The sequence below is a fragment of the Haliotis asinina genome, chromosome 3 (genome assembly GCF_037392515.1).
Source record: "Haliotis asinina isolate JCU_RB_2024 chromosome 3, JCU_Hal_asi_v2, whole genome shotgun sequence".
Classification (NCBI taxonomy): Eukaryota; Metazoa; Mollusca; class Gastropoda; order Lepetellida; family Haliotidae; genus Haliotis; species Haliotis asinina.
The window spans coordinates 10,151,061-10,177,107 of record NC_090282.1 but is presented as its reverse complement, the minus strand read 5'-3'; the positions used below and the strand labels follow the sequence as shown (position 1 = coordinate 10,177,107).

The 26,047-nt window shown below is 38.2% G+C and overlaps 1 protein-coding gene across 1 annotated transcript in view; it reads right to left on the bottom strand.

The window, feature by feature from the left end:
• Positions 1 to 26,047, bottom strand: part of LOC137277446 (U3 small nucleolar RNA-associated protein 15 homolog) — a 113,444-nt gene that overhangs the window by 72,993 nt on the left and 14,404 nt on the right. The window contains exons 3-6 of the mRNA XM_067809175.1: positions 23,643 to 23,827; positions 22,828 to 22,951; positions 13,230 to 13,284; positions 12,506 to 12,631 (exon numbers count right to left, since the gene is read on the bottom strand). Coding sequence (XP_067665276.1) covers positions 12,506 to 12,631; positions 13,230 to 13,284; positions 22,828 to 22,951; positions 23,643 to 23,827 — 490 coding nt within the window. The remainder of the gene's footprint in view (positions 1 to 12,505; positions 12,632 to 13,229; positions 13,285 to 22,827; positions 22,952 to 23,642; positions 23,828 to 26,047) is intronic.

Sequence of the window (26,047 nt, the reverse complement as noted above, 5' to 3'; positions counted from 1 at the left end):
TCTAAACCCACCTATCTAACCTGATCTCACCATTTAAGACTCCCCATCCAACAGCTCTAACCCACCTATCTAAACTGATCTCACCATCATAGTTTCCCATCCAACAGCTCTAACCCACCTATCTAAACTGATCTCACCATCTAAGATTCCCCATCCAAAAGCTCTAACCCACCTATCTAAACTGATCTCACCACCTAAGACTCCCCATCCAACTAGCTCTAACCCACTTATCTAAACTGATCTCACCATCTAAGACTCCCCATCCAACTAGCTCTAAACCCACCTATCTAACCTGATCTCACCATCTAAGATTCCCCATCCAACAGCTCTAACCCACCTATCTAAACTGATCTCACCATCTAAGATTCCCCATCCAACAGCTCTAAACCCAACTATCTAACCATCTAAGACTCCCCATCCAACAGTTCTAACCCACCTATCTAAACTGATCACACCATCTAAGATTCCCCATCCAACAGCTCTAACCCACCTATCTAAACTGATCACACCATCTAAGATTCCCCATCCAACAGCTCTAACCCACCTATCTAAACTGATCACACCATTTAAGACTCCCCATCCAACAGCTCTAACCCACCTATCTAAACTGATCTCACCATCTAAGATTCCCCATCCAACAGCTCTAAACCCAACTATCTAACCATCTAAGACTCCCCATCCAACAGTTCTAACCCACCTATCTAAACTGATCACACCATCTAAGATTCCCCATCCAACAGCTCTAACCCACCTATCTAAACTGATCACACCATTTAAGATTCCCCATCCAAAAGCTCTAAACCCACCTATCTAACCTGATCTCACCATTTAAGACTCCCCATTCAACAGCTCTAACCCACCTATCTAAACTGATCTCACCATCATAGTTTCCCATCCAACAGCTCTAACCCACCTATCTAAACTGATCTCACCATCTAAGATTCCCCATCCAAAAGCTCTAACCCACCTATCTAAACTGATCTCACCACCTAAGACTCCCCATCCAACTAGCTCTAACCCACTTATCTAAACTGATCTCACCATCTAAGACTCCCCATCCAACTAGCTCTAAACCCACCTATCTAACCTGATCTCACCATCTAAGATTCCCCATCCAACAGCTCTAACCCACCTATCTAAACTGATCTCACCATCTAAGATTCCCCATCCAACAGCTCTAAACCCAACTATCTAACCATCTAAGACTCCCCATCCAACAGTTCTAACCCACCTATCTAAACTGATCACACCATCTAAGATTCCCCATCCAACAGCTCTAACCCACCTATCTAAACTGATCACACCATTTAAGACTCCCCATCCAACAGCTCTAACCCACCTATCTAAACTGATCTCACCATCTAAGATTCCCCATCCAAAAGCTCTAAACCCACCTATCTAACCTGATCTCACCATTTAAGACTCCCCATCCAACAGCTCTAACCCACCTATCTAAACTGATCTCACCATCATAGTTTCCCATCCAACAGCTCTAACCCACCTATCTAAACTGATCTCACCATCTAAGATTCCCCATCCAAAAGCTCTAACCCACCTATCTAAACTGATCTCACCACCTAAGACTCCCCATCCAACTAGCTCTAACCCACTTATCTAAACTGATCTCACCATCTAAGACTCCCCATCCAACTAGCTCTAAACCCACCTATCTAACCTGATCTCACCATCTAAGACTCCCCATCCAACCGCTCTAACCCACCTATGTATACAGATGTCACCATCTAAGACTCCCCATCTAAGACTCCTGACAGTCCCTATGTAAAGTGAACCCTGTAACTCCTACTTTACCATGTTACAGTGTTCTGTGTGAATGCCACCTATGTGGATCCTACTTTTTAATACCATAATAAACAGTTTCCCTATCCCACACATGACACCCTCCTCCCCCATCCCCACACCTATAATCTGATTGGACCCTCTGCCCCTCTGTACCACTCCCGTCCCCCCAGTTGGCCTCCTCCTCCTCCTTGTATCAGGTCAGAGGCTGCAGCAGAGGCCAGACCTTCATGTCTCATTTAGATTTATGATCTGTGATAGTTCACAGTAAATGCTTTTCCAGGGCCTCTCACTTTCCCTTTGTTGAATCTGGCTGTAAAGGTGATATAAATTTGCCTATTATAAACTTCTAGGAGCAGCAAAAATGGCATGACTGGTGCAACATGATACTTTGATTTGCCTGGATGATAGTCTATATCAAGCGTCAGTCCTTTGTGCTGTTTAGACTACTTCTATCTATAGATGTATATTGACGGAAGCCTATTTCATCCCCTACACTTTTTCGCCTAAGGTTTATGTCCGATAATCATGCTTTTTCTCAATGAGCCACATCTTATGGGCTGTGAAACACATTGACGGGAGGAAGCATGGCAAATGAATAATATCACCCTTTAGTCTCTTGTAAATATCAAATAGCCTTTCTACTTAGTATACACTGAACATGCGCAATCTAGACCCCACGATGGAACAAACACATGCTATCAGAAGCTATCATAAAACTCTATCTCATTACTTTCATAAAAGAGAAGCATTTTCCACTACATTTCAGGTAGCAAAGTTCGCCAATAACTCCACATTTTCTTGTAGCAATCTCAAGTTTTGCTGATAGGCACTTTCACTTTCAAAGCGAAGGTGGGGGTTATTTGAATCATTACATTTTACAACATCAAAGCTGTTTGCTTTAAATTCAAAATGAAAATAAAATCATACATCAAGATTTTGTGACAATCATAAATCAAGAATGTCAAACTTCAAGTAAGTGTGAAATTTATAATCCACAAGCATCTCAATTCTCACACAAACACACGTTTCCTAGAATCATAACAAAATATTAATGTGTTTATCCAGTTTTTTCCCCATTTCCATTTGAGTGACATTAATGTTTTCTGGAGGCAGATAGAATTAGATGACACATCAATAATAACTACATTTTACCAATAAAACATCATTGGTTTTCCTACTACTGAGTCTCAGCAGTTCATACTGTTGACCACTAGTTTTTGTAGCTACATACATCCTGATATTATTCTTCCTCAACACAATATGTGTCTGATTATCAACTTCATAAACCAAAGGAATAATGGAAAGAGGTAATGCAGAGGAATTTTTTATCATTTTAGTCAAATTCATCAGTAATATATTTTTCTTCTTCCCTTGATTACAAGAGGAGTAACAGAGGATGAAGAAACTGTCCTTGTCATCTCCACCAGTCAAAATTTTCTGTTTTTACTTTACAGAATTAAAGTAAATTAAAAGTACAGTTAAATTCATTACAGCAATGATTTTACCCTAAATATAGGAAACTTAATATTTCTATGTCTGTCCGCCACAAGAAATGGTACTGATGAGAACAGGATGGGCGAAACAGGCATCATTGCCCATCATCACCCCTTCACATGCCACCTTCACAACATATTCATCAATATTTAAATTCAGGCAAGTTCTAAATTCCTCACATACAAAAACACAATGATAAAAACACTACAAGCATGAGACGGTGCCCATTATTTACCCAGAACTTCCTCCTTCACAAGGAATAATTGATGAGATATTCGAAAAGAGCTGAATCAAGAAGATCATTGTCTTGACTTCAAAATGGGATTAAATTTAATATTCTGCTTGAATCTTCCAGGTGAGATTTTGATAATGATTACTTTATTTGTATGATTATGAATATGACAGGTGGGAGGGGCCTTCAATGTAGAGGAGTGACAGCTGACTTACTGCTCCTGGCATCGATACTTATCTCCAGCTCTAGATTTATCTGGGAAAAACATAGTCACCTTAAACAAGAGTCATAATTTGTGAATATCTACGTACATACAAAATTAACAGAGACAGTAAATTAAAGAAATAATTGAACATCTGGAGTTCGCGTATATTTTTGCCTAATATTCACATCTTAAGGATTGAAAAGCAATGAATGGAGAATATTTATAAAAGATGAAAAAAAAACACTGAAAATGGAAATGTTCTCTTTCATGCACTGACAAAAAAACTGTGTTAATTTCATAAATAAAGAAAACTCTTAACTGAGAAACAATCATGACAGTATCAAAAAGGATCAATTTGAATAATATGGTAACCTTAAACAGAAACAACACAAAAAAAGGAAAAGAAAATCTTTAATTCAAAATTTCAATAAACAAATTTTAACAAATATATCCTCCACAATTTCTTCAAACAAAGCAATCTTGTCTGATACAATTTTTGCATAGGAACAGAAAAAACAAATCTTGCTGGAAATTAGATAAACCTAAGAACTGCCAATACATATCTCAAATGCTCACTCTGAATATTGCTTTCAGATGTTGTGCTGTTATTTCATGAACTGGGAAATTCATTATTCTCCTCAAGATTATTGTATACATGACACTCTGTCAAACAAGGGATATAAAGAAACCTATTGGCATGTAACAGATCCTGCCCCATGCCAACATCTCGGGAAGCCTACCAACTGGAGAAACAGTCTCTGAGTAGTATCTCGACTTGTCATTTATACTTTTTCCTTCTACATCACAATTGACATGTCTCAAGGATGGTAAAATTGAGGAATTTTTCTCTTGACATTTTTCAGATTTGAAAAGCCAAAAACTCCTTCTCATCGCTGCCTTTGCTTTATGATTTATCAGATCTGGGTGGATGTCGCTGGTCTGAGAACTAATTGATTTTACATTGCTTGAACTTATCTGACGATCTCCGCTCCATTAAGATTGTGCCCGCATAAATAACTACTGAAACTGTCCAATGGTGGGAGAAGGATGTATTTACAGCAGACAACTGATCATAACAAGCCAGGCAGTAAGAGGGATAATCCAATTTATGAGGCATACCATACAGAAACAAACCTGAAATGTGATCCTGTATATTTCACCTCAGGAAGCGTCAATTGCAATAGATTGATAAGAATGCATATTTCTCCAGATACATCTGGTGCTATAATCTATATTGTCTGTCTTCCAACATTCCATGTCACTCTCCCCCATCAACCACCCCCCATCCATGATCTCCTCCCCCTCCCCGGGGGTCAGGAGGCATTCATCACAGTGCAAGCAGTTGAAGACTTACTAGAGACAGATCATGTATATTTCCATATATCCATGCGGTAACTGGATAACTGTCACACAAATATCTGCTTCACACTCAAAGCCATACAACACAGTTGAGATTGTCATTTTCATTATGTGTTAAAGCCACGTAATTTGTATACATAAGGTTTGGGAATGTCAAGGATAACAGATACCTCTCCCAGATTTAGTGACTTGGGTTTAATGTCACAGCATCATACAGCATGTCAGTTTAATAAGGGCAGAAAGCCTTAGGTGACTCTTGTCTCATTTGTTTACCATTGTGATAGGACCTGGACAACACTTAAACGTCATAGGGCTTACAAAATTTTTATATTAAACACCCAAATGTTCCTGAGATGCCTTATCAACAAATCACTGTTCAGAGAACACTGCAGGACAATAAGGAGCATATCTGTATAACTTGTCATCAACTGATGCTTCGGGTGGTCATCCCTGGTAACCTGGTGGCTGATAGTACGAGTGTCAAGAATACCATCCTGGTCATGGCCATCCGATCTCCCCACCACATTACAATCCTCAAAACCAAACAGACAACCAATGTCTTCTTTCAGATGCCTCTCATAACAAAGATGACGTTCTACGGACCGGGACTGTTATTTTTTAAACATTCATAGCCCTTAGAATTCTTACTTTGATTGCAGGTAATGTTTAAAGAATGGTTTTGAGAAGTTCGTAGGGTTACAAACGTTTCAAGAATAGCTGGCCTGGACCCCATTTCACAAAGGAATCGTAGAGCTAAGGTGATCATGACTCCCATGCTTAACACATGACAGTCACAGCACTACCATCAACAGCTTTGGGAAGCGGGACCCTTGTATTCGGGAACAATGTCGGGATGTGACATGGCATGTTACACCCAATAACCTCTCTAGTCTACAGATGTATTTGATATATTCTATTCTACAGAATCCTGGTCAAGCACTATCTCAGCATCATCTACAACACAAAGTCTTTCATGTTGTGGGCGTCTCTGTGGCACCAGGGAAACCCCTATTTTCCCATATACTCAGTCAACTTGTCCACATGTCACCATACTCTACATTTCCATATTCATGTGTGCTGTTTTGACACATATAATATTTTATGTACGAGCCAAACAATACATGTTCCATGACATCCTGCATGTCAGTTGACCTTCTTGGTGTAAAATCAAAGGCAAAGGTATAATTTGCAGTTTTAAAAATAACACCCATTTCATGTGTGGTGCTGTAATATATTTCTTCATTCTGCTCAACCTTAACTTCAGTTGCTTTCCTTTGTTGGTTGGGCTTTGAAAATCCACTTGTGGTCAACATCTATAACGGCTTCCGTTAGATGTCACATCCTTCACTGACTATCTCTATTATGTCAACAAACTTCATGTCTCTGAGACTAAATTCCATTATGTCAACCACAATCATGCCTCAGAGATCAAACTCCATTATGTCAACCATCGTCATGCCTCAGAGATCAAACTCCATTATGTCAACCACCTTCATGTCTCTGAGATTAAACTCCATTATGTCAACCACCGTCATGCCTCAGAGATAAAACTCCATTATGTCAACCACTGTTATGCCTCAGAGATAAAACTCCATTATGCAAACCACCACCATGCCTCAGAGATCAAACTCCATTATGTCTGAGATTAAACTCCATCATCCCATCCTGCAAACATTACAGCGAGACTTCAGTATAAAGTGAAAGGTATCTTGGCTCTCACAATACTTCATTTTAGTGAGATCACACCTTATCCAGTACTCCGTCAAGTCTTTCTCATGAAAGACCACCTAACACTGTCCTTGTGGAAAACACAAAAGTAAAATACCTTCTCCACCCCTCTGCCTGTGGGAGGGTTTAGCTTTTTATTTCACTGGACTAGTTCTTCTTGAAATTATGTGTATATGCAGTACAATGAAGAAATATCAATCTACAAATTCTTCCTGAAATTGTCCCTGATTCCAAATTGAAGTGAATCTCCATCTTTCCATGTTCCTCCTTCCCTGTCGGTACTTATACAGCAATCTACATAATTGAATCTACAATACAGATAACATAAAAATATTTCCCCTCACAGTAATCCCCATCCAGACACTCCTTCCCCTCCACCCCCCTCCAGGTCCCAGTTCCCAGAGGTCAAACAGCATTCATCATAGTACATCTCAGAGAAGAGTTAATGTAGAAATATCATATGGCATTCTTTGTGTAATGGCAACAGACATTTAGAAGAGGCAGATTATTTCCAGATAGCCCTGGCAGAGTATCACTTTCATCAGTTTTATCTGGGGCAGTATCAGCACTATAACTTATCCAACACTCTATCATGTGTGTTTACCTTCAAGTCTGTTTATTTCTATTTGTTGTTGGCAACCACTGATGGCTACCATAAAGTCTCTGTCTACATGGTACTATTGTCTTACCAGGCCACCCAATACCACATGTGGGATACTCATAGCCTTCCTCCTGACTGCTACAAAATTGCCAAAATAAAATTGTTTTAGGGAAACGGTATGCAGGTGAGAATGCTGGCATACCTATTTTATTTTTGAGTGATGCTTGATGGTGAATACATACTTCACTAATGATCTCACAACAAAACATTTGGGAGAATAACTCTCTGTTGAGGTAAAATACTGTATGACTTATGATAAGCCTTTTCTAAGTTTAATGATTCAGACAGTAGGACTGTACATATTTATTTCAATAACATACAAAAAAAAAACTCAAAAGACAATAAGGATGTGCTTTAATTTGTAAAGCTTTCTCTAACATGAAATAAATGTTATAAATACATCCAACCTTGCTATCTTCAACAAAAATACAACATTTGATAACAGCTACAAGGATGGTATATGAGACCTATAATGAGAGGAGCACTTAATAATGAGCAAGTTAAGTCTCTTTTCCCTGGTTCTTTGGCAAAATAATACCAAATTCACCATATAAAGTCCCCTACTCAAACAAACACTCAATGACCTCGGGACCAATCTGATAATCTTTATGCTTATAATGGCTTTACCTCAATAACTTACATAACGGTCATTATTTAATATGTATTAAAAAAACCCACAAGAGAATCTATAACTGTAACACAAATTGTCTGTAAAGGCCTAGTTGCAATGTTGGAGGAATGATGCCCAGTGTAAGTACCCAAGGCACTATAGTAGTTGTACAGAATTAAGAATTAGCTAAACCTAAGGGCAGCTGAATTATTGTTGAGAGCATCAGGAGTCTGATACAATAGTTCATCCACAAATCAGCAGATTCTCATCTCTCTGTCTTACAAACATGACGCAGAATGAGATAGAGTGAGCAATATTCCAGTAATATCACGGCAAGGGACACCAGAAATGGGCTTCACACAATCAACCATGTGGGGAATTAAGCCGTGGTCTTTGGCATGACAATCAAATGCTCTAACTTTTAAGCACTGGGCTACCATCCCTCTAAATATAAAATGGTGTAGGATTCAGTTCCTGTCTTATGAGCACAGTGCATCACAGTAGTTTGCATATGATTAGGAAAAGGAAAGAATTGACTAAAAGCAGTGAATAGACTGGGCATTAAGTCAAGCAAGGTCAAAGACCTGTACCACCAATCTCATCTAGTAACACCAAGTATGAGGCACAACAGGGTGGTACTTAAAACACAGGAAGCATGTTGTCAGAAAGTAGTATATCATTATAGTATAGTAACACAGTTCCACCATGTCAGTGATCAAATTTTATGTAGCACCAAACTGTATCTCGGTTCTATCCCAGCTGTGGGTAAAGGATGCAACTCTGATATCAACCATATTGGTGAAACCCACTGCATGGGGTTGTAGCTGACAAAGATCAGTTCCGATCTGGGCTTCAAACCCATGACTACAAGGCCACTCCCCACCAAGCTGAATAACTCCCTACGGCAAATTGCAACGTCTCAGATAACTGGTCCATCCACATTCTTTTCTTCATAATGAAAGTAACCAAAATTTCCTGCAGAAAATCCCCAGTATTAAGTGATCGTCGGAAAGGAGCCTATATACACCTCTAAAAAGGGACCAGGATCCTGTCCTTCAATTGTTGAGTGTGCTGGTTTTAATGTTGCTCTGGACAGTATTCCAGTAAGCTCCCTGTCAGAGAAAAGTCTGAAATGATGCATAGTTGGGACCTTCACAACCGTTGTGAACCACACCAGTATAGGTATAGTGCTGACAAACATGGAGACATAATCAGTGAAGACTGGGTTCGAACCTGTGATCCCTTGTAACGTATCAAAGGGACACAACTCTAAGCAGTAAATTCTGGCCAACTGGGCCATCTGCTACACCAGATCCTCATCAGGAGTCATGTAAGAATGAATGTATTTCTGGCACATTTTACAACCTGAGGAAGCAATCACCACAGCATACACACACATCTCACAAAGTTCAAACACATTCTGACACAGACAATCAATCATAGTCTTCACATGTGTAGAGTACATTCGTGTTAGTGCGGGTAAAATTTTCTCTTCACCAGTTACATATATTTTCCTTTTCCTTTTCTAAATATTTATTAATTTGATGGAAACGTTTCAGTTGACCCCAGTCCTTGAATGTTTCAGTTCTCCCAATCCCTGAATGTTTCAGTTCCCCAGTCCCTGAATGTTTCAGATCTCCAAATCCCTGAATGTTTCAGTTCTCCCAGTCCCTGAATGTTTTCCCTGAATATTTCAGTTTCCCAGTTCAACCAAGATGCCTCCTGTCCAATATGAGAGCATATCTGCATCCATGAACACTAATCCTGCATACAGAGGAGCATCACATGTTTATTCCAGGCTCGATCCTACTACCTGCAACTATCATTAAGGGCAGTTAATACATCATCAACACACTCTAACAGTTATGTTAAATCATACCGCTAATTCCCCAAGGCATTCTAACTTTCTGACACAATAAAGAAGAAATCCAATTCAAAAACAACTTCTCAAATCGACAACTTTCATAAGCTGGCTGATCGGCAATCAAACTTAGTTTATTTGTTTTCATTACTGGCAGGAGCTGGCCAATTAAAATGTCTTTTTTGATGTTATGTGCAAGGGAAATCATCAAAAAACACTTTCATAGCTTCTTCTCATGGTTAATCTGTCTGTTTTGCTGCATAAGACACATTAGCACATTAATATTTACATACAGCGCAATATGGCTGTCTCATTTTCACATCATTTGTCATAGTCATACATTGATAATCTTCGCCAGCTTTTTCTGCAACAATCATTCAAGTTGGAAGAGGTGTGCTCTCCCCGACCCTGCCCAATGTGCTAAACTCATTGGTGACACAATCAAAACCAACGCTTCGGCACACGTGCGTGTTAAAAACAATTTTGTAAAGTTTTCATCTATAACAGATGACTTTGCCAAAGTTTCCTCATGAAGTAAACTTACAAAGTCAAAATGTAGGAAAAAGTTTAATCACTCCCTATTAAGCTTCCAAGTTTAATCTGAGAGGAGTATTATGAGTTTTTGGGAAAAATGTATTTTCAATGAAGGAACTTTCTGTTAGACAAATCAGTGTGTGAGGTTGTAATATCGCCAACTGTGCCTGAGCAAATTGTGGCGTACATCAATGCATCAGTGCATGTCCTGTTATCCATATTATACAACAGATCAGTCCCACTGCAGCTCATTGCCCATACCAGAGAGGTTTCAAATGTCAACATCCTCCATTGTTTGCGTTAACAAACTTAAACACAGAATTTAAACACTTTTTAACGTTCCAGGAAGCGGGTAAAAAGTGTGGTGGAACTTTTTCACCACTACAGTGTTGTTACATATCACGGAAATAGTTGTTGGGGATCCATTTTGAGTGACTTAGTTGGGATTATATTTCAGACGGAACAGAATTTTCGTCACTTAAGTCAGACTTTAGACGGTTGTTGTGTTTCTTTCTTGTTACACCAGTACTCAGGAATATTAAAGCTTTTTGATATTGGTCCATAAATAAACCGGTCTGAAACCGACATTAGATGCATCAACCAAGTCTTTCAATCACACCACCTAATGAGTATTGGTTGGAGATGCATCAACCATGTCTTTCAATCAGACCACCTCATCCTGAGTATTGGTTGGAGATGCATCAACCAAGTCTTTCAATCGGACCACCTCATGATGAGTACTGGTTGGAGATGCATCAACCAAGTCTTTTAGTCTCACACCTTGTTCAGTTATTGGCCTCTTATAGCAAGATTAAATTGCTGACAAACAATTCCAACCCTGACGTTCAACGGTCAGCTTTTAGATGGAAATGCTTTACATGTTAGTGTTACTTGGGAAATAACTTGGGAGGTGAGACTTGGGTCCAGACAGTGGACTGAGAAAAGAAATTTGGGTAGGAATAATGGACATACGTTTTATCACCATTCAGGATATTTTTCAAATTCAATTCTTATGTTGATATAAAACAAAATGCTTTCACAATATTACAACTCTGCATGATACGACCGTGCACTGATATCTTTACAGCAGTCAAACTAAATTTGTGGCTCTAAAAAACTTGACTTCTATTCATTATGGTACACAGTCATTGTATATAAATAATTCTTTTCATTCTGCACCACTGCTAAGTGAAACTTCGACTACCCTCATGAAAGCACTCTATTCGGACGTGGTGATGGAGACTCTGATTGTCTAGATTCTGATCCTTGTTCAGTTCTGAATTCCAGGTTTGATTGCTGAGTGAGTTCAGTGATTACACACACAACATCATCCATCTAGGCAGACCTATCAGCTGACTGCCTTTGGGCAGGACATGTTTCTCCCCTCATAATTACAGCTTAATGTTTACACACATTTGAATGAAAAGAACTGTTCCGATTTGTTTGTTTGCAAATTGTACTATTTTAAATAAGTGAGTGAGTGAGTTTAGTTTTACGCCGCACTCAGCAATATTACAGCTATATGGCGGCGGTCTGTAAATAATCGAGTCTGGACCAGACAATCCAGTGATCAACAACATGAGCATCGATCTGCGCAATTGGGAACCGATGACATGCGTCAACCAAGTCAGCCAGCCTGACCACCTGATCCCGTTAGTCGCCTCTTACGACAAGCTGAGTCGCCTTTTATGGCAAGCATGGGTTGCTGAAGGCCTATTCTACCCCGGGACCTTCACGGGTCCTATCTTAAATAAAAGACTTTCCAAATGCTTCAAAACCAGGAATATTCTATGCTATTGAAAAACAAGAATGTTCTATTTGCTTACTGAAAAGTATTAACACTCTTTTCAGTGACATCATGGCAACAAAACTCTTAAAGTACCTGGGTTTATTATATTGTTTTACATTATTTATAATGAGTAAGTTGGGGATTTGAAAATATACCACACAATCAACCAGTCACCCACAGCCAACCTCATTTGTGTCAGACTTGACAACCAAACGTAGCGTGCAAAACCCACCTGCTGACATGAAGATGCTGCCATGGGGGAACATGATGAGACTCTCTACCGGGTACCCATGGTCGACTGTCATGGTGCTTCCCTTCACCCGCGTGTCAAACATCCGAATGGTGTGATCATAAGAACCTATACAAAACCCAAACTGTCAGTACCTAGATCTACTCCTATGGCAAGTGAAAATCATGATTTTTGTTCAACACATATTCATGGCTCTGACAGAACACTTAACATAAAAAGTAGCTATGGCAGATACTGACTACAGATATCATATATTTCTTTTCCAAAGGAATTTGACTCTAACTTGTTTTATTTGTCCTAATGTGTTTCCCTGATTTTTCCTGTATATATCCTGAACTGTTTTCCACACAATTTCATATTACCTACTGGTACTATTTCTGTTAAAGAGGTCTCACAAGAAATGAATACTTTTACACACATAACAGAAATAGTGTTGGACATTCACACCATGAGAAACAAAAGTAGCTGGGAAATACAGGTATTCCTGCAACAGAATTGTCTATTTATTCATCAAACATTTCTTTAAAATGTCCACAGTCTTCCCTTATAAGAACACAGCGATATTTATCAACTTATTTTCATCAATCCGGGCCTGTGGATTCACAAGGTAGAATGTAACTTTCTGAAGACTGAACAAGACCAAGTTTGGAAATAAAGGGAGAGAACTCTTCTGCTACCTAGCCCTGATTCCCACACTGTATCTCACCTGTGAGAATGATGTCTGTACTGGCCATGCTGGATACGCCACACCTCACATAGTCCTGAAGAAAGACACCAGACAGTCAGGGTGTGATGACAAAAGACATGACAAGAACATGGGGAGAACAACAACATCATTGTGAAGGCTTATTTGTGGTTGACTAAGTAAAGTTTGCTTCATAAATATAAACATGTTATATTATTCTTTTTTATATCATGGAGTGAAAACAACAATGGATAAGCATTAGTTGAACAGAGTTCCAAAAATATATTTCTGAAAAATAAAATCCTAAAAAAATATATTTTCAAAAAGTTAAGAGCCTCATTCTTTAGAGCATTTCATTGCCAAAGTGATGGTAACTCCAATGGACTGTACAACAGAGTCCACAGAACTGATCATGTGGCCTAAGCTTCTAGTCCATCTTTCTGTCTGCATTTAATTCTTTATCACCTTCTTGCACCAGACTCTTATCACAAACCTCAAGTCCAGACGTAACTAACTAAACATTCTCATTTGCTCTGAAAACCTGACAATCATGTTTTTATGTGAAAATGACAAACATGCTTACAACTTTCCTTTTCCTTGAAAGTATCAGAAATCTGCTGGACATGAAAAATCCCACATCCCTAACTACTATAAGGAGCAATTACAGGGACACTACCAGGACATTTACATCCAATACTGACCATCCATTAGAAGGCCTGACTGGAGGTCTTATAACTATAAATACTGACAATCCATTAGAAGGCCTGACTGGAGGTCTTATAACTATAAATATTGACAATCCATTAGAAGGCCTGACTGGAGGTCTTATAACTATAAATACTGACAATCCATTAGAAGGCCTGACTGGAGGTCTTATGACTATAAATATTGACAATCCATTAGAAGGCCTGATTGGAGGTCTTATAACTATAAATATTGACAATCCATTAGAAGGCCTGATTGGAGGTCTTATAACTATAAATACTGACCATCCATTAGAAGGCCTGACTGGAGGTCTTATAACTATAAATATTGACAATCCATTAGAAGGCCTGATTGGAGGTCTTATAACTATAAATATTGACAATCCATTAGAAGGCCTGATTGGAGGTCTTATAACTATAAATACTGACCATCCATTAGAAGGCCTGACTGGAGGTCTTATAACTATAAATATTGACAATCCATTAGAAGGCCTGATTGGAGGTCTTATAACTATAAATATTGACAATCCATTAGAAGGCCTTACTTTGAGGTCTTATAACTATAAATACTGACAATCCATTAGAAGGCCTGACTGGAGGTCTTATGACTATAAATATTGACCATCCAGTAGAGGGCCTGACTGGAGGTCTTATAACTATAATTATTGACCATCCATTAGAAGGCCTGACTGGAGGTCTTATGACTATAAATATTGACCATCCAGTAGAGGGCCTGACTAGAGGTCTTATAACTATAATTATTGACCATCCATTAGAAGGCCTGACTGGAGGTCTTATAACTATAAATATTGACCATCCAATAGAGGGCCTGACTGGAGGTCTTATAACTATAAATATTGACCATCCAATAGAGGGCCTGACTGGAGGTCTTATAACTATAAATACTGACAATCCATTAGAAGGCCTTACTTTGAGGTCTTATAACTATAAATACTGACAATCCATTAGAAGGCCTTACTTTGAGGTCTCATAACTATAAATACTGACCATCCATTAGAAGGCCTGACTGGAGGTCTTATAACTATAAATATTGACAATCCATTAGAAGGCCTGATTGGAGGTCTTATAACTATAAATATTGACAATCCATTAGAAGGCCTTACTTTGAGGTCTTATAACTATAAATACTGACAATCCATTAGAAGGCCTGACTGGAGGTCTTATGACTATAAATATTGACCATCCAGTAGAGGGCCTGACTGGAGGTCTTATAACTATAATTATTGACCATCCATTAGAAGGCCTGACTGGAGGTCTTATGACTATAAATATTGACCATCCAGTAGAGGGCCTGACTGGAGGTCTTATAACTATAATTATTGACCATCCATTAGAAGGCCTGACTGGAGGTCTTATAACTATAAATATTGACCATCCAATAGAGGGCCTGACTGGAGGTCTTATAACTATAAATATTGACCATCCAATAGAAGGCCTGACTGGAGGTCTTATAACTATAAATATTGACCATCCAATAGAGGGCCTGACTGGAGGTCTTATAACTATAAATATTGACCATCCATTAGAAGGCCTGACTGGAGGTCTTATGACTATAAATATTGACCATCCAATAGAAGGCCTTACTTTGAGGTCTTATAACTATAAATACTGACAATCCATTAGAAGGCCTTACTTTGAGGTCTCATAACTATAAATATTGACCATCCATTAGAAGGCCTGACTGGAGGTCTTATGACTATAAATATTGACCATCCAATAGAAGGCCTGACTTTGAGATCTTATAACTATAAATATTGACCATCCAACAGAAAGCCCAACTGGAGGTCTTATAACTATAAATACTGACCATCCATTAGAAGGCCTGACTGGAGGTCTTATAACTACAAATATTGACTGTCCAGTAGGAAGCCCAACTGGAGGCATTATAAGTATGATATTGACCATCGAATTGGTGAGTGAGTTTGGTTTTATGCTGCTTTTAGCAATATTCCAGCGATATCACGGCAGGATTGGCCTCACACATTGTACCCATGTGGGGAATTGAACCCTGATCTTCGGTGTGACGAGTGAACGCTTTAACCACAAGGCTACCCCACCGCCCCTCCAATAGGAGGGTCGGCCCGACTGGAGCTATTATAAGTATAATATTGACCATCCAATACACAACATGTAGTCATGGAATTATTATGAAAAATACTTGTAAAACAACAAACAAAGGAAATAATTCACTAAGGCTGGTGACAGATGCTTGATATTAGCTCCTCTTATAGATAATATCGGACAACAGAAAATTCTGAAAAGACTTTCAGTATACTTCCACAACACATTGGGGATCTGTTTGTTCCCTCAAGTCCTGGAAACAGTTTTATTCTTTTTAAATCCTGAAGCAAAATCTGGGGTTTTTTTTCAAGTATTTTCAGGATTAAATGATGTTATAAATAAAATGGCCAAGCCTCCTCTGACAACCAGTAGGCGACCCCCAGGACCAATCCATCATGGAATCCCATGTGTAAATGTTGAGGAGTTTCAGGATGGCCCTAGCTGCCAACTTTGTCAAAAGTATATTTTTCAAAATGTTTGCTGTTACACATCTTGAAACATACCTCATTTGAAAAACAAGAGAGATTTCTCTTAAAAAGATGTTTTCTTTTCACCAACCTTGCTCATCAACTCTCATCCCATCAAACAAACAATGTATCTCAATCACCATTCGCCTGGTCAAAACCATATCTACATGGAAACCTGATATTACTAATATAGATTTGCATGCTAATGAAGGTGTATATGTCTGTCAGTTAGATTTTCACTCAGGATATCACTAGTAGTGTGCTGACAATGTTCATCTCACTCCCACAGATAGGCCTGGGGATTTCCTGCAGTCTGTCTGCATCACATGGCCGATTACCATCAAACAATACAGTCCAATCACACCATTGTTTTCTATTTCAAACTTCCTGCTTTTTTGCCCATCCTTTGTGAGTTTACAAAACACATGAAAAAGTAAGTTGGTTCTCTGTGGAAACAATGATAACCCAGAGCTGGGTACTGTTGCTGATCTCTTCCGTCCCGACCTCAATACATCACAGTCAACTGAGATCACAACACAGGTAACTCTCAACCCCTCAATCAGGTCGAGGACGCTATAATGCTGGACAATAGATTAACAAGGTGTGAAAATAAACAAGCTTTCGCCCTAAAGATGATGCACCTGTACTCTCTGACCAGAGATGAAAGATGAAACTATTCTTGCACAAAATGGCTATGGAGTCTTTCTTTCATAGCTTTTTTGGGTGAAAACTAATTTTCCAAACATACAACAATCAGCACTGAAATAGACCAAACTAATGTAATACATTTGTCAATGAACACAAAATATGAAAAAATAATTTAAAATCTTTTAAAAAATGAAATCTATAATGTGACTAATAAAGTATAAAATAAAGGTAAAAATAAATTGTTATATATCTCAAGTTTCACAAGTATGAATGACCATGTATATTTCATAACAAAATAATTGTTATGATAATCATAACATTCATTTTCACCATTCCACAGATTGCAGCAGTGAAGGAATTCCAGAGCGATTTCCTCTTGTGGTATCTTCCATTGATTTCTGTCAATTCACAGACATCTGGAATCAGTTGCCTCAGGCAAAGATCTCATTACCAAACCATCAAAGTGTTTTAAATGTTTACTGGGAAATATTGCCCAGTTAACATTGGTAAGCAGGGCATTAATCATGTTTCTCTTAAACAATGTAAGAACGCATTCATTTATTCTTCTTTGAGCTTAGCAAAATCATAAATGAATATTTAAAAATCTTTTAGTATTATTAGTGAAAATGTGTTTGCTTGGATTAGTTAGGAACAACCATAAACTATATTGTGGGAGCCTTTGAATAAATCAATAGAATGTAAAGCATGACAATATTGATAACAAGAAATATCTTACTGATTGCCATTTCCTGATATACATAGACTCATATACATAGGGAGAGAGTCTCACAAATGTACTATGTTGGATGTTAAATTATAAGAGTATTACATACAATACAAACCCCATAAAAATTATCTCATCTCAAGTAATTTCACTAAAATTTAAGACAAAAGTTTTTTTGTGCCACTGAAAGATACTTACTACAATTCAATTGTTTAATTGATTGTGCCTGACCTAAAATAGAATTAAATGTCAGCCACATTCACTCTGACTTAAGACATCATGTTTATTTGTCCATTTCATGTACACAGGTGTCTGTACATCCCAATACACAGGACACACTATCCTGATGTCCATGGGCCTTGTCTTCTGTTATACAGATAACCAGTGACAGCTTTTGCAGCAGAGCATCAAATGACACATGTAGCCAGGGATGTTTCTAAGTGGCCATCTCTCTCATCAGCTGAGTGTTATAGCTTGTTAATATCACCTGACAATCAGTATCATTTACAACACTGACTAATAACCTTTCCCCATGTCACCTGTCATTCACATACACCCTGACTGCAAGGGGCAAGTCAATTTCTCGTCAATCTGTCAATCAGCATACAACAATCACTGGTTGGTCAATGCAGCTGGGTTCAGAGGTCAGTGAGGAAGTCAAGTGTTTTGGGTCAAGCACCGACCTTGGGGTCATGACCTGTCATGTGCTACCCACATGAAGCTTGTTGCATTTCTTCATCGTTGCACATTAAAATGTCACTAAGCTTATTTTTCTGGGAGCAGGGGCCTGGCTTTATTGGACATGTGGGACAGAGATGAATTTGAGAGAAATCAGGAATGGCTATTGCTTGAAAGAGAAGCAAATTAACTGAATGCTCTCAATACCACATCAGGGAGGGGGAAGCCATTAACCAATTAAAATTACCACTTTGTGGATGAATCACTTTATCACCACAGGCTCTGGTTAAAACTCACAAACACCTTCCAAGCTTGCTAATTTCATTTACATGCTTATCAATTAGAAAAAGTAATACAAATATTTGATTTCGATAAGTCCAACTCCAGTCAAAAAGTAAGTCCAAAAATATGCAAAAATAGAACCATTTATTTTTTTCTGAATTAAAAGAGAAGTTAAAGAAATTAAAAACCCACTCTTATTTCTTTAAAAAATCCCTCTCGAGTAAGAGAAGTGCTGACACAAACATATTTCACATGAATAAATATTTTAATTGTTAATCAATAAATCCTATTAGGTCTACAATTACAGTTTGATGTAAGTCAGAAGTTGGGACCAGCACTTACAAATACGAAAATATCATCAAACATGGAGAGAAAAAAAATAGTTGAAATAAAAACCTATGTCCATGAAATATACAACTTCCGGGGAAATCAACATCAATTATTTGGCAATCATCATCAAAAGTGCTCTATTTCTTACGGCAAATTTGATAATAAAAAGACTATTAATCTGCTCGACACATGTTGCAAGACATGGCAACCCCACTGTAGGTATGTAAACTACTCTAGATACGATCGATCAAATTCACAAACTTGTACACAACAGCTATCAAAAACTGATATTTACATGCAGTGTTGATTCCTCCTCCAATGCACAAGCATATCGTTTCTTCCGAGATACGCAACTATTTTCATTCTGCGATTAATGTTTTGAGTCAGAGCAGGAATCCGTAAGTAACAAGGGAAACTATTTCCCCGATTAATTTCACACATGAGCAATAAGCACACAAAATGTGCAAAAAATATTTCCTTTTCAAATTAATTTGCCAAGGACCTACAATTTTAGACCAATGTTCTGCTCTGTCATCAGAGAGTCTGCCACCTTCTTTCTATAATCTTTCAGCACAAAAACCCTCACATTTTTTCATTGATCAATTTTGCCAATTAAAGTCGCAATTAAAGGGGAAAAAGGTCTAGCGAAATGCTTTCCCAATTGGTGAATTTCAGTTGTATGAACCACAGGGGGATTAGAATGTAAGGAGTTTATCCTGAGAGTATCTATGTCAATAACGAACCATCTGACGAGATATGCAGAGTTTGCCGTGCCTGGTTTTGTTGGCAATATGTTAGCACGCTATCACAATATCATGGGATAGATATGTTACCTTCATAAACTACCAAAGTTATATTTGGGGAGAGGAAGAATATTTCCCAGGGAGGACTGGCATCACAATGGTATGGCACTGTAAATGAACCACATGAGATGCGAAAGGAATCGAAAGTTATATCGGGTTTCATTAGAGAATTTGGACAAATTCTACAAGTACGCCAGAAATTCTGAGAATTGTGCAGTAGATGTTGTTAATCATCCCCAGGGCCGTGGATCTGACCTCAGGGTCTCCAGATCAAACCTGGTTAACACCAACATTCCCTACCCCCAGGGGGCTTGCATCACCGCAGGGGGATGAAAGCTGATGGTTGGGGGAAATCTACAACCCTTGTCAATCCCACATTAATGATATTAGTGATCGTGTTTCATGTAGAAAATATTTTGATGGGCTCCATGTTGTTTCAAGTGTGATCATTTAATATGAAGACTATGCAGCCAAAACAAAGTAAAACAGGTACCATTTTAGACACAAGTCTTTAAGAAACAGACATGCCCGTAAATCTGGCATTATCAATGTTATGAAAGCAGTCATGAACACAATTTTCGAATGAAAAAGCAAAATTCAGCTGAAATTGAAATTTATAAAAATTAATGAGAAAATCAAAGTGAAAGACAAAATATCAGTTAACATGATTTGGAGAAATATTCAGGAGTCAGTACACATTCATAAAGATTCACATTATTTCCATACAGAAACTACGATATGAAACTGAATAAGTGACAGATAGTATTGCCAAATGCAAAATCAGCAGTTTTGCTGCTATATACAACACTTTCAGACAGAAAAGAGTTTAAGATGTTTTAAGCCGATCATTAATGAAAGAAACATGCAAACCAAAAAGTATGCTGACGAGAGACCAGAATGTAGGATACATATATTTCCTAAGCCAACGAAGGCTACACTGACTGTTGTAAATTAAAATGTTTTTTTATCAGTCTTAATGTTAATAATTAAAGCTTGAAGATGTCCTCTGATTTAAATACACTTGGAGAAAACTTAATGACCCCACAGCAAGCCTTATGTCCTATTCTAAAAGTGTCTATTCTACAAATGAGTTGGGTTTTGTATTGCTTTCATCAGTATTCCAGCAATGTCAGAGAGGGAACCCCTACAAAAGGGCTTGACACATTGTATCTAGTGATACTATCATGAAACACTGGTTCTTTAATATAGCATGGGGGCAAAAAAACCAGTATTACTGTAATCAGTTTTGATTTTAGAAATGAAAACAGAAAGTTCTTGAAGCAGTGTTTCTATAATCCCCAATAATCAACTAAATATTTTGGCATGGTGTATCTGGGAATCAGGAATACTATGTGTGCACATATCCAAGTCCTTTTGTCATGGAGTTGAGTTTGCAGTGAACAAAAACACCGAAAAATTGACGGGCTGCAAATCCCCTGCACTTCCATATTAGATTCCCAAAGTGCCATTCTCTGAAACCAATAAGTATGTATGTTCTAACACATTCAGTCATAACAACCGTGTCACAGAAACAGATGACACTATTCCTGTAACTACCAAATTACCAGGAAATATTCACTTAATCCGATTTCCTGTCCAAATTTCCTTGAATAAAAACCTTTGAGATTCTTGAAACCAGAAAGTTGAAAACTAGCAAAACTATCCTTCATCATATCTTACAATCAATGTGACAAAACTGGATTCAAGCAACCTGTACAAAAAGCCTCTTGTCATGTCAAGTTTGATGTTTGCATGTCATTAAGTCAACATTTCCAGATAAGTTTCACATGGAACAATGGTGTGTGGAGGTAATGGTTAATCCTCCTGCAAGGAGACAGGTGAATATTGAAATGTGATCTGGTACATTGTGCCCTCCCCGCCACTTGACTTGTACACTTCAGTCTCTTCCAGGCATATCATTTGTCTGTACCCATACACCATCATGACAGGTCCATGTTGTAGATGTTGTTAAAGGGTGAAACAACATTTTCCCATCTCCAGCCTCTATGATACTGCGAAATGTTTAGAATACTGAGCATCAACTCGCTGTAACAGAATGAGGGCAAAGCGGAACCCATCACAAAAAAACATGCCAAAATCTTGCTGTGTTAGAATTTATCATGTCACATTGTGAAAGGGAATCTGGGATCTCACGGAAGAAATTGTCAAACTAAATCTCCAATTTCATCCCCATCATAGTCAACAGAAGCAATTGACACTGCTTAAGGCCCACGCATGAAAAATATTCCCTCATTTCTTTCTTACAAATTCTTGGACTTCCCTTTCCTGTTTAGAATGTCCATTTCAGAGGTTCTGCAATTTCCAAACCCCCATATCTGTCTTCTTCATCAACACAGGAGAATTCAAGATAAAGAACTCCAAAACATCAATAGTGATAACATCTCTGCTCACAATAATATACCGTGCTCGCATGGATCAATCTATGTCAGATTGTGTGAATGTTTAATATTTACTACAAATAGTTACAATTCCATTTTTATCAAACCTAATCTTGCTACACACTATATATGTTAATATATCTGACAGGGGCAAGGCTTTGTTTCATCTAAATTCAAGGGGCAGCTTCCGAGCAAACTGTGCAGTGGTGTTCAAACATATTGTTTATTTGACACACTTTGCATATTTTGTACAATGTGTGACTCTGTCTATGTCTAGCAGTCATGCGAAAGTGACAATCGACATCCTTGCTTTGACTAGTGGCATATGTTAGCCTCTTAAATGTGTGTGTTCGTGTGTGTGACTGCATGTTTGTGTGTGTACATGTGTGTGGAAATGAGTATCAAATTGTGTCAGAGCACTTTTTATCACATATGTGAGCTTTCTTTCAGTCACATGACACAGCTTCACACACAACACACACCATACTTCTTGAGTACACACCTCATGTTCATCGTAAATCATCACAGACTTCTCGCTTGGGACGTCCCAGACACGGACAGATCGGTCATTGGAGCCAGACATGACCCTCACCCGATCCTGCAGAAACCTGGTCACATTTACTGGACTGAAATAAACAATGTGGCAACATATACAATACTGGAAATGCCACCAGTACAACACTGCATGAACAACACATACAATACTGCATAAACAACACATACAATACTGCAAAAACAACATACACAATACTGCATAAACAACTTACAAAATACTGGAAATACCACATGTGCAAAACTGCATAAACAAGACATACAATACTGCAATAACAGCATATACAATACTTCATAAACAATACTGGATTTGGTTGGTTGTTGTTTTACACTCAGCAGCTGGACCAGACAATCCAGTGATACAATACTGGAAACACTACTGGAGACACAACATATACAATACTGGATGAAGAACACATACAATATTGGAAACATCAACTATAAACATAACTATTGAGTGAACAAGCAAATATAGCAAGAAAGACTCTCTCTTGTCCTTGATATATCATACACTCACCCAATTAACGTCCAAAGACACAATATTTCGTTAATTATTCATTAAACATGCCTATGGTTTAGTCGAAATTGTACAATTAATGCTGTTTGTGCATAGCTTCCTTAGATATACCTTGACATCACAAGTTCTGTGAACTCCAAATTCATCTTCAACCATTATAAGTCACCAACTTTGTTCCCTCAACTCATCTGTAATGTCCACATGAATCACTATGTCCCCTGTAACCTGACTGTCATCTCCCCACTCACCCATCATGTCCTTTGAATACTCGGAGCATGGATCCACTGCTTGTGTCAAACAGTTTTACTTGGGCTTCATCACTTCCAGCAACAAGTAGACGACCATCATCCCGAAATGATCCACAATGTGCCACTTCACGGAACCGATTCAAAGTCCGAGTTATCTGGTTGGTCTGTGAGCTGTAAATTTGTACCTGGAGAAGAGCAACAAAGAAACATGTACTTGTTAGAAAAGAGACAACTTTCCTTATTCCTCCAAACCTCAGTCGTCAAGGACAAAGGTGGAACTGAAACAAAAACACTTTCACAGATGTTGGTGTAATACAGAAGACACAAGCTGTGAAATCATAAGCAGATTACTGGTGAATGACAATATGCAATAGAAACATCCACGAAAAGACTATGGACAATGCTTCACATACATGTGAAGACACTACAGATTATTAGATGGCATCAACAATGATAACTAAAATAATACATTCATTAAGTGGGATAAAATTCAAGTATTCAGTGGGTGTCAGATATACAGACACATCACTAGTTGTCTGAGAGCTCAGCAACGGCAGACACATCAGTGGTCTGAGAGCTACAGCACAACAGAGACAGATACAACAGTGGTCTCAACAGAGGTAAACACAACAGACACATCAGTGGTCTGACAGCTACAACTGAACAGAGGCAGACAAATCAGTGGTCTGACAGCTAGATCCCTGTAAAACAACAGACATCACCAGCTGTCTGACAGCTAGAACTCTTCAGACACTACAGACACATCAGTGGTCTGAGAGCTAAAACTCAAAAGAGACAGATACAACAGACACATCAGTTGTCAAAAAGCTACAACTCAACAGAGTAAGATACAACTGATCCTGAGTTTTCTGAAAGGTAAAATCCAAAAAGCATAAATTCTAAGAGCTACAGACCTACACAGCCCAAAAACATCACTAGTTGTCCAAAAGTTGCAATCCTACAGACTCCAACAGGTACAAAAACACAATGTGACACAATCAGCTGTCTGAGAGCTACAACCCTCCAGACACAGACATACAGAGCCCAACACACAAATATGATCAACATAAATGAATGCCTGGCATACCATTAATAATACAAAATATATCACTTAATGTATTTAATGTACCATCATACTTGCTTATTACCGACCAACCAAAATGCTATAACAATCACAATCCTATATAACAATCAAATCATATCACAGTTTCACAGCCCAACTTCCTCAGAAGTCGCTGTAATTTTACAAGAAATTAGCTTGCACAATATCATCGTAAAATGATCTAATGAATAATTCAAAAATGATAACCATTCTGACAACTTGGAACTTGATTGTGCCGATCTGGCTGACAAGAAACGTCATCCTATGAACTCACAACGACGCTTACTCAACTATTCAATTAAACAAATTGAATGAAATTGCATAAAAAAATAATTACTGAATCATTAGACTTGTGAACCTGAAAATACGATTTCACATCAATTCTCTTGATGGATACAACTTCGCCTAGTCCAAATCGAAATCAACCAAGGAATGGTCGTGACATTATTTATTCATGATCCAATGAAATAAATTTCATTGTGTGAAAGAGAACTGAGTTTCATTGCTACTGCTGCATAACAGTGACTGAAGCTCAACTGTTTTATCTACCGTGACCTCGTCCATGTCATCCCGAGCATCACAAGGACACCTTCATCACTAAAGCTTTCACTCACTAATCTTTATGAAGCCCTAAAGCTTCAGAACAGGACATTATTTATGTAATCTCATATTCATGTAATTATTACACATGGGATTAATAAAGCGAGAAATTAAAGACATAGGTGTCTATGGGTGCTAAGAGAACTGTCATTAAGTCTAACTCCATGTAATTAAAGAATGACTTTGTTTGGGAAGAGATAAACCTAGAGTACTTGTTATTACTTAGATATAGGATTGTACTTATGCTGGGATCAATGCCTGCACAATAGCCAGCAGATGGAAGTCATGTCACAGCATTGGGCGTTGTCTTCAGTAATGTTCTAATCACTCTGTACACACTTTATACGCACTCAAGGTGGACACGGGTCACTGGGAAGCGGTCGTCTAATGCTTGACTGGGTAAATAACATAGGAAACAACAACGAATGAAGTTTTCACTTACATAGACGTAAAAGAGGTGTAAATATGTAACTGTGCAATCTTTGTAGACTTCAAACAAACCAGAAGACTGTAGTTGTGGGAGACTATTCAGTGTAAAAAATAATTAAATCTTTCATTAGGTTACATCATTAGTGACTATGATGTCGTCATTGGTGTTGACTTGGTACATCAGGAGTGTTAACTTGGGTACATCATCTGTGTTAACTTGGTACATCAGGAGTGTTAACTTGGGTACATCACCTGTGTTAACTTGGGTACTTCA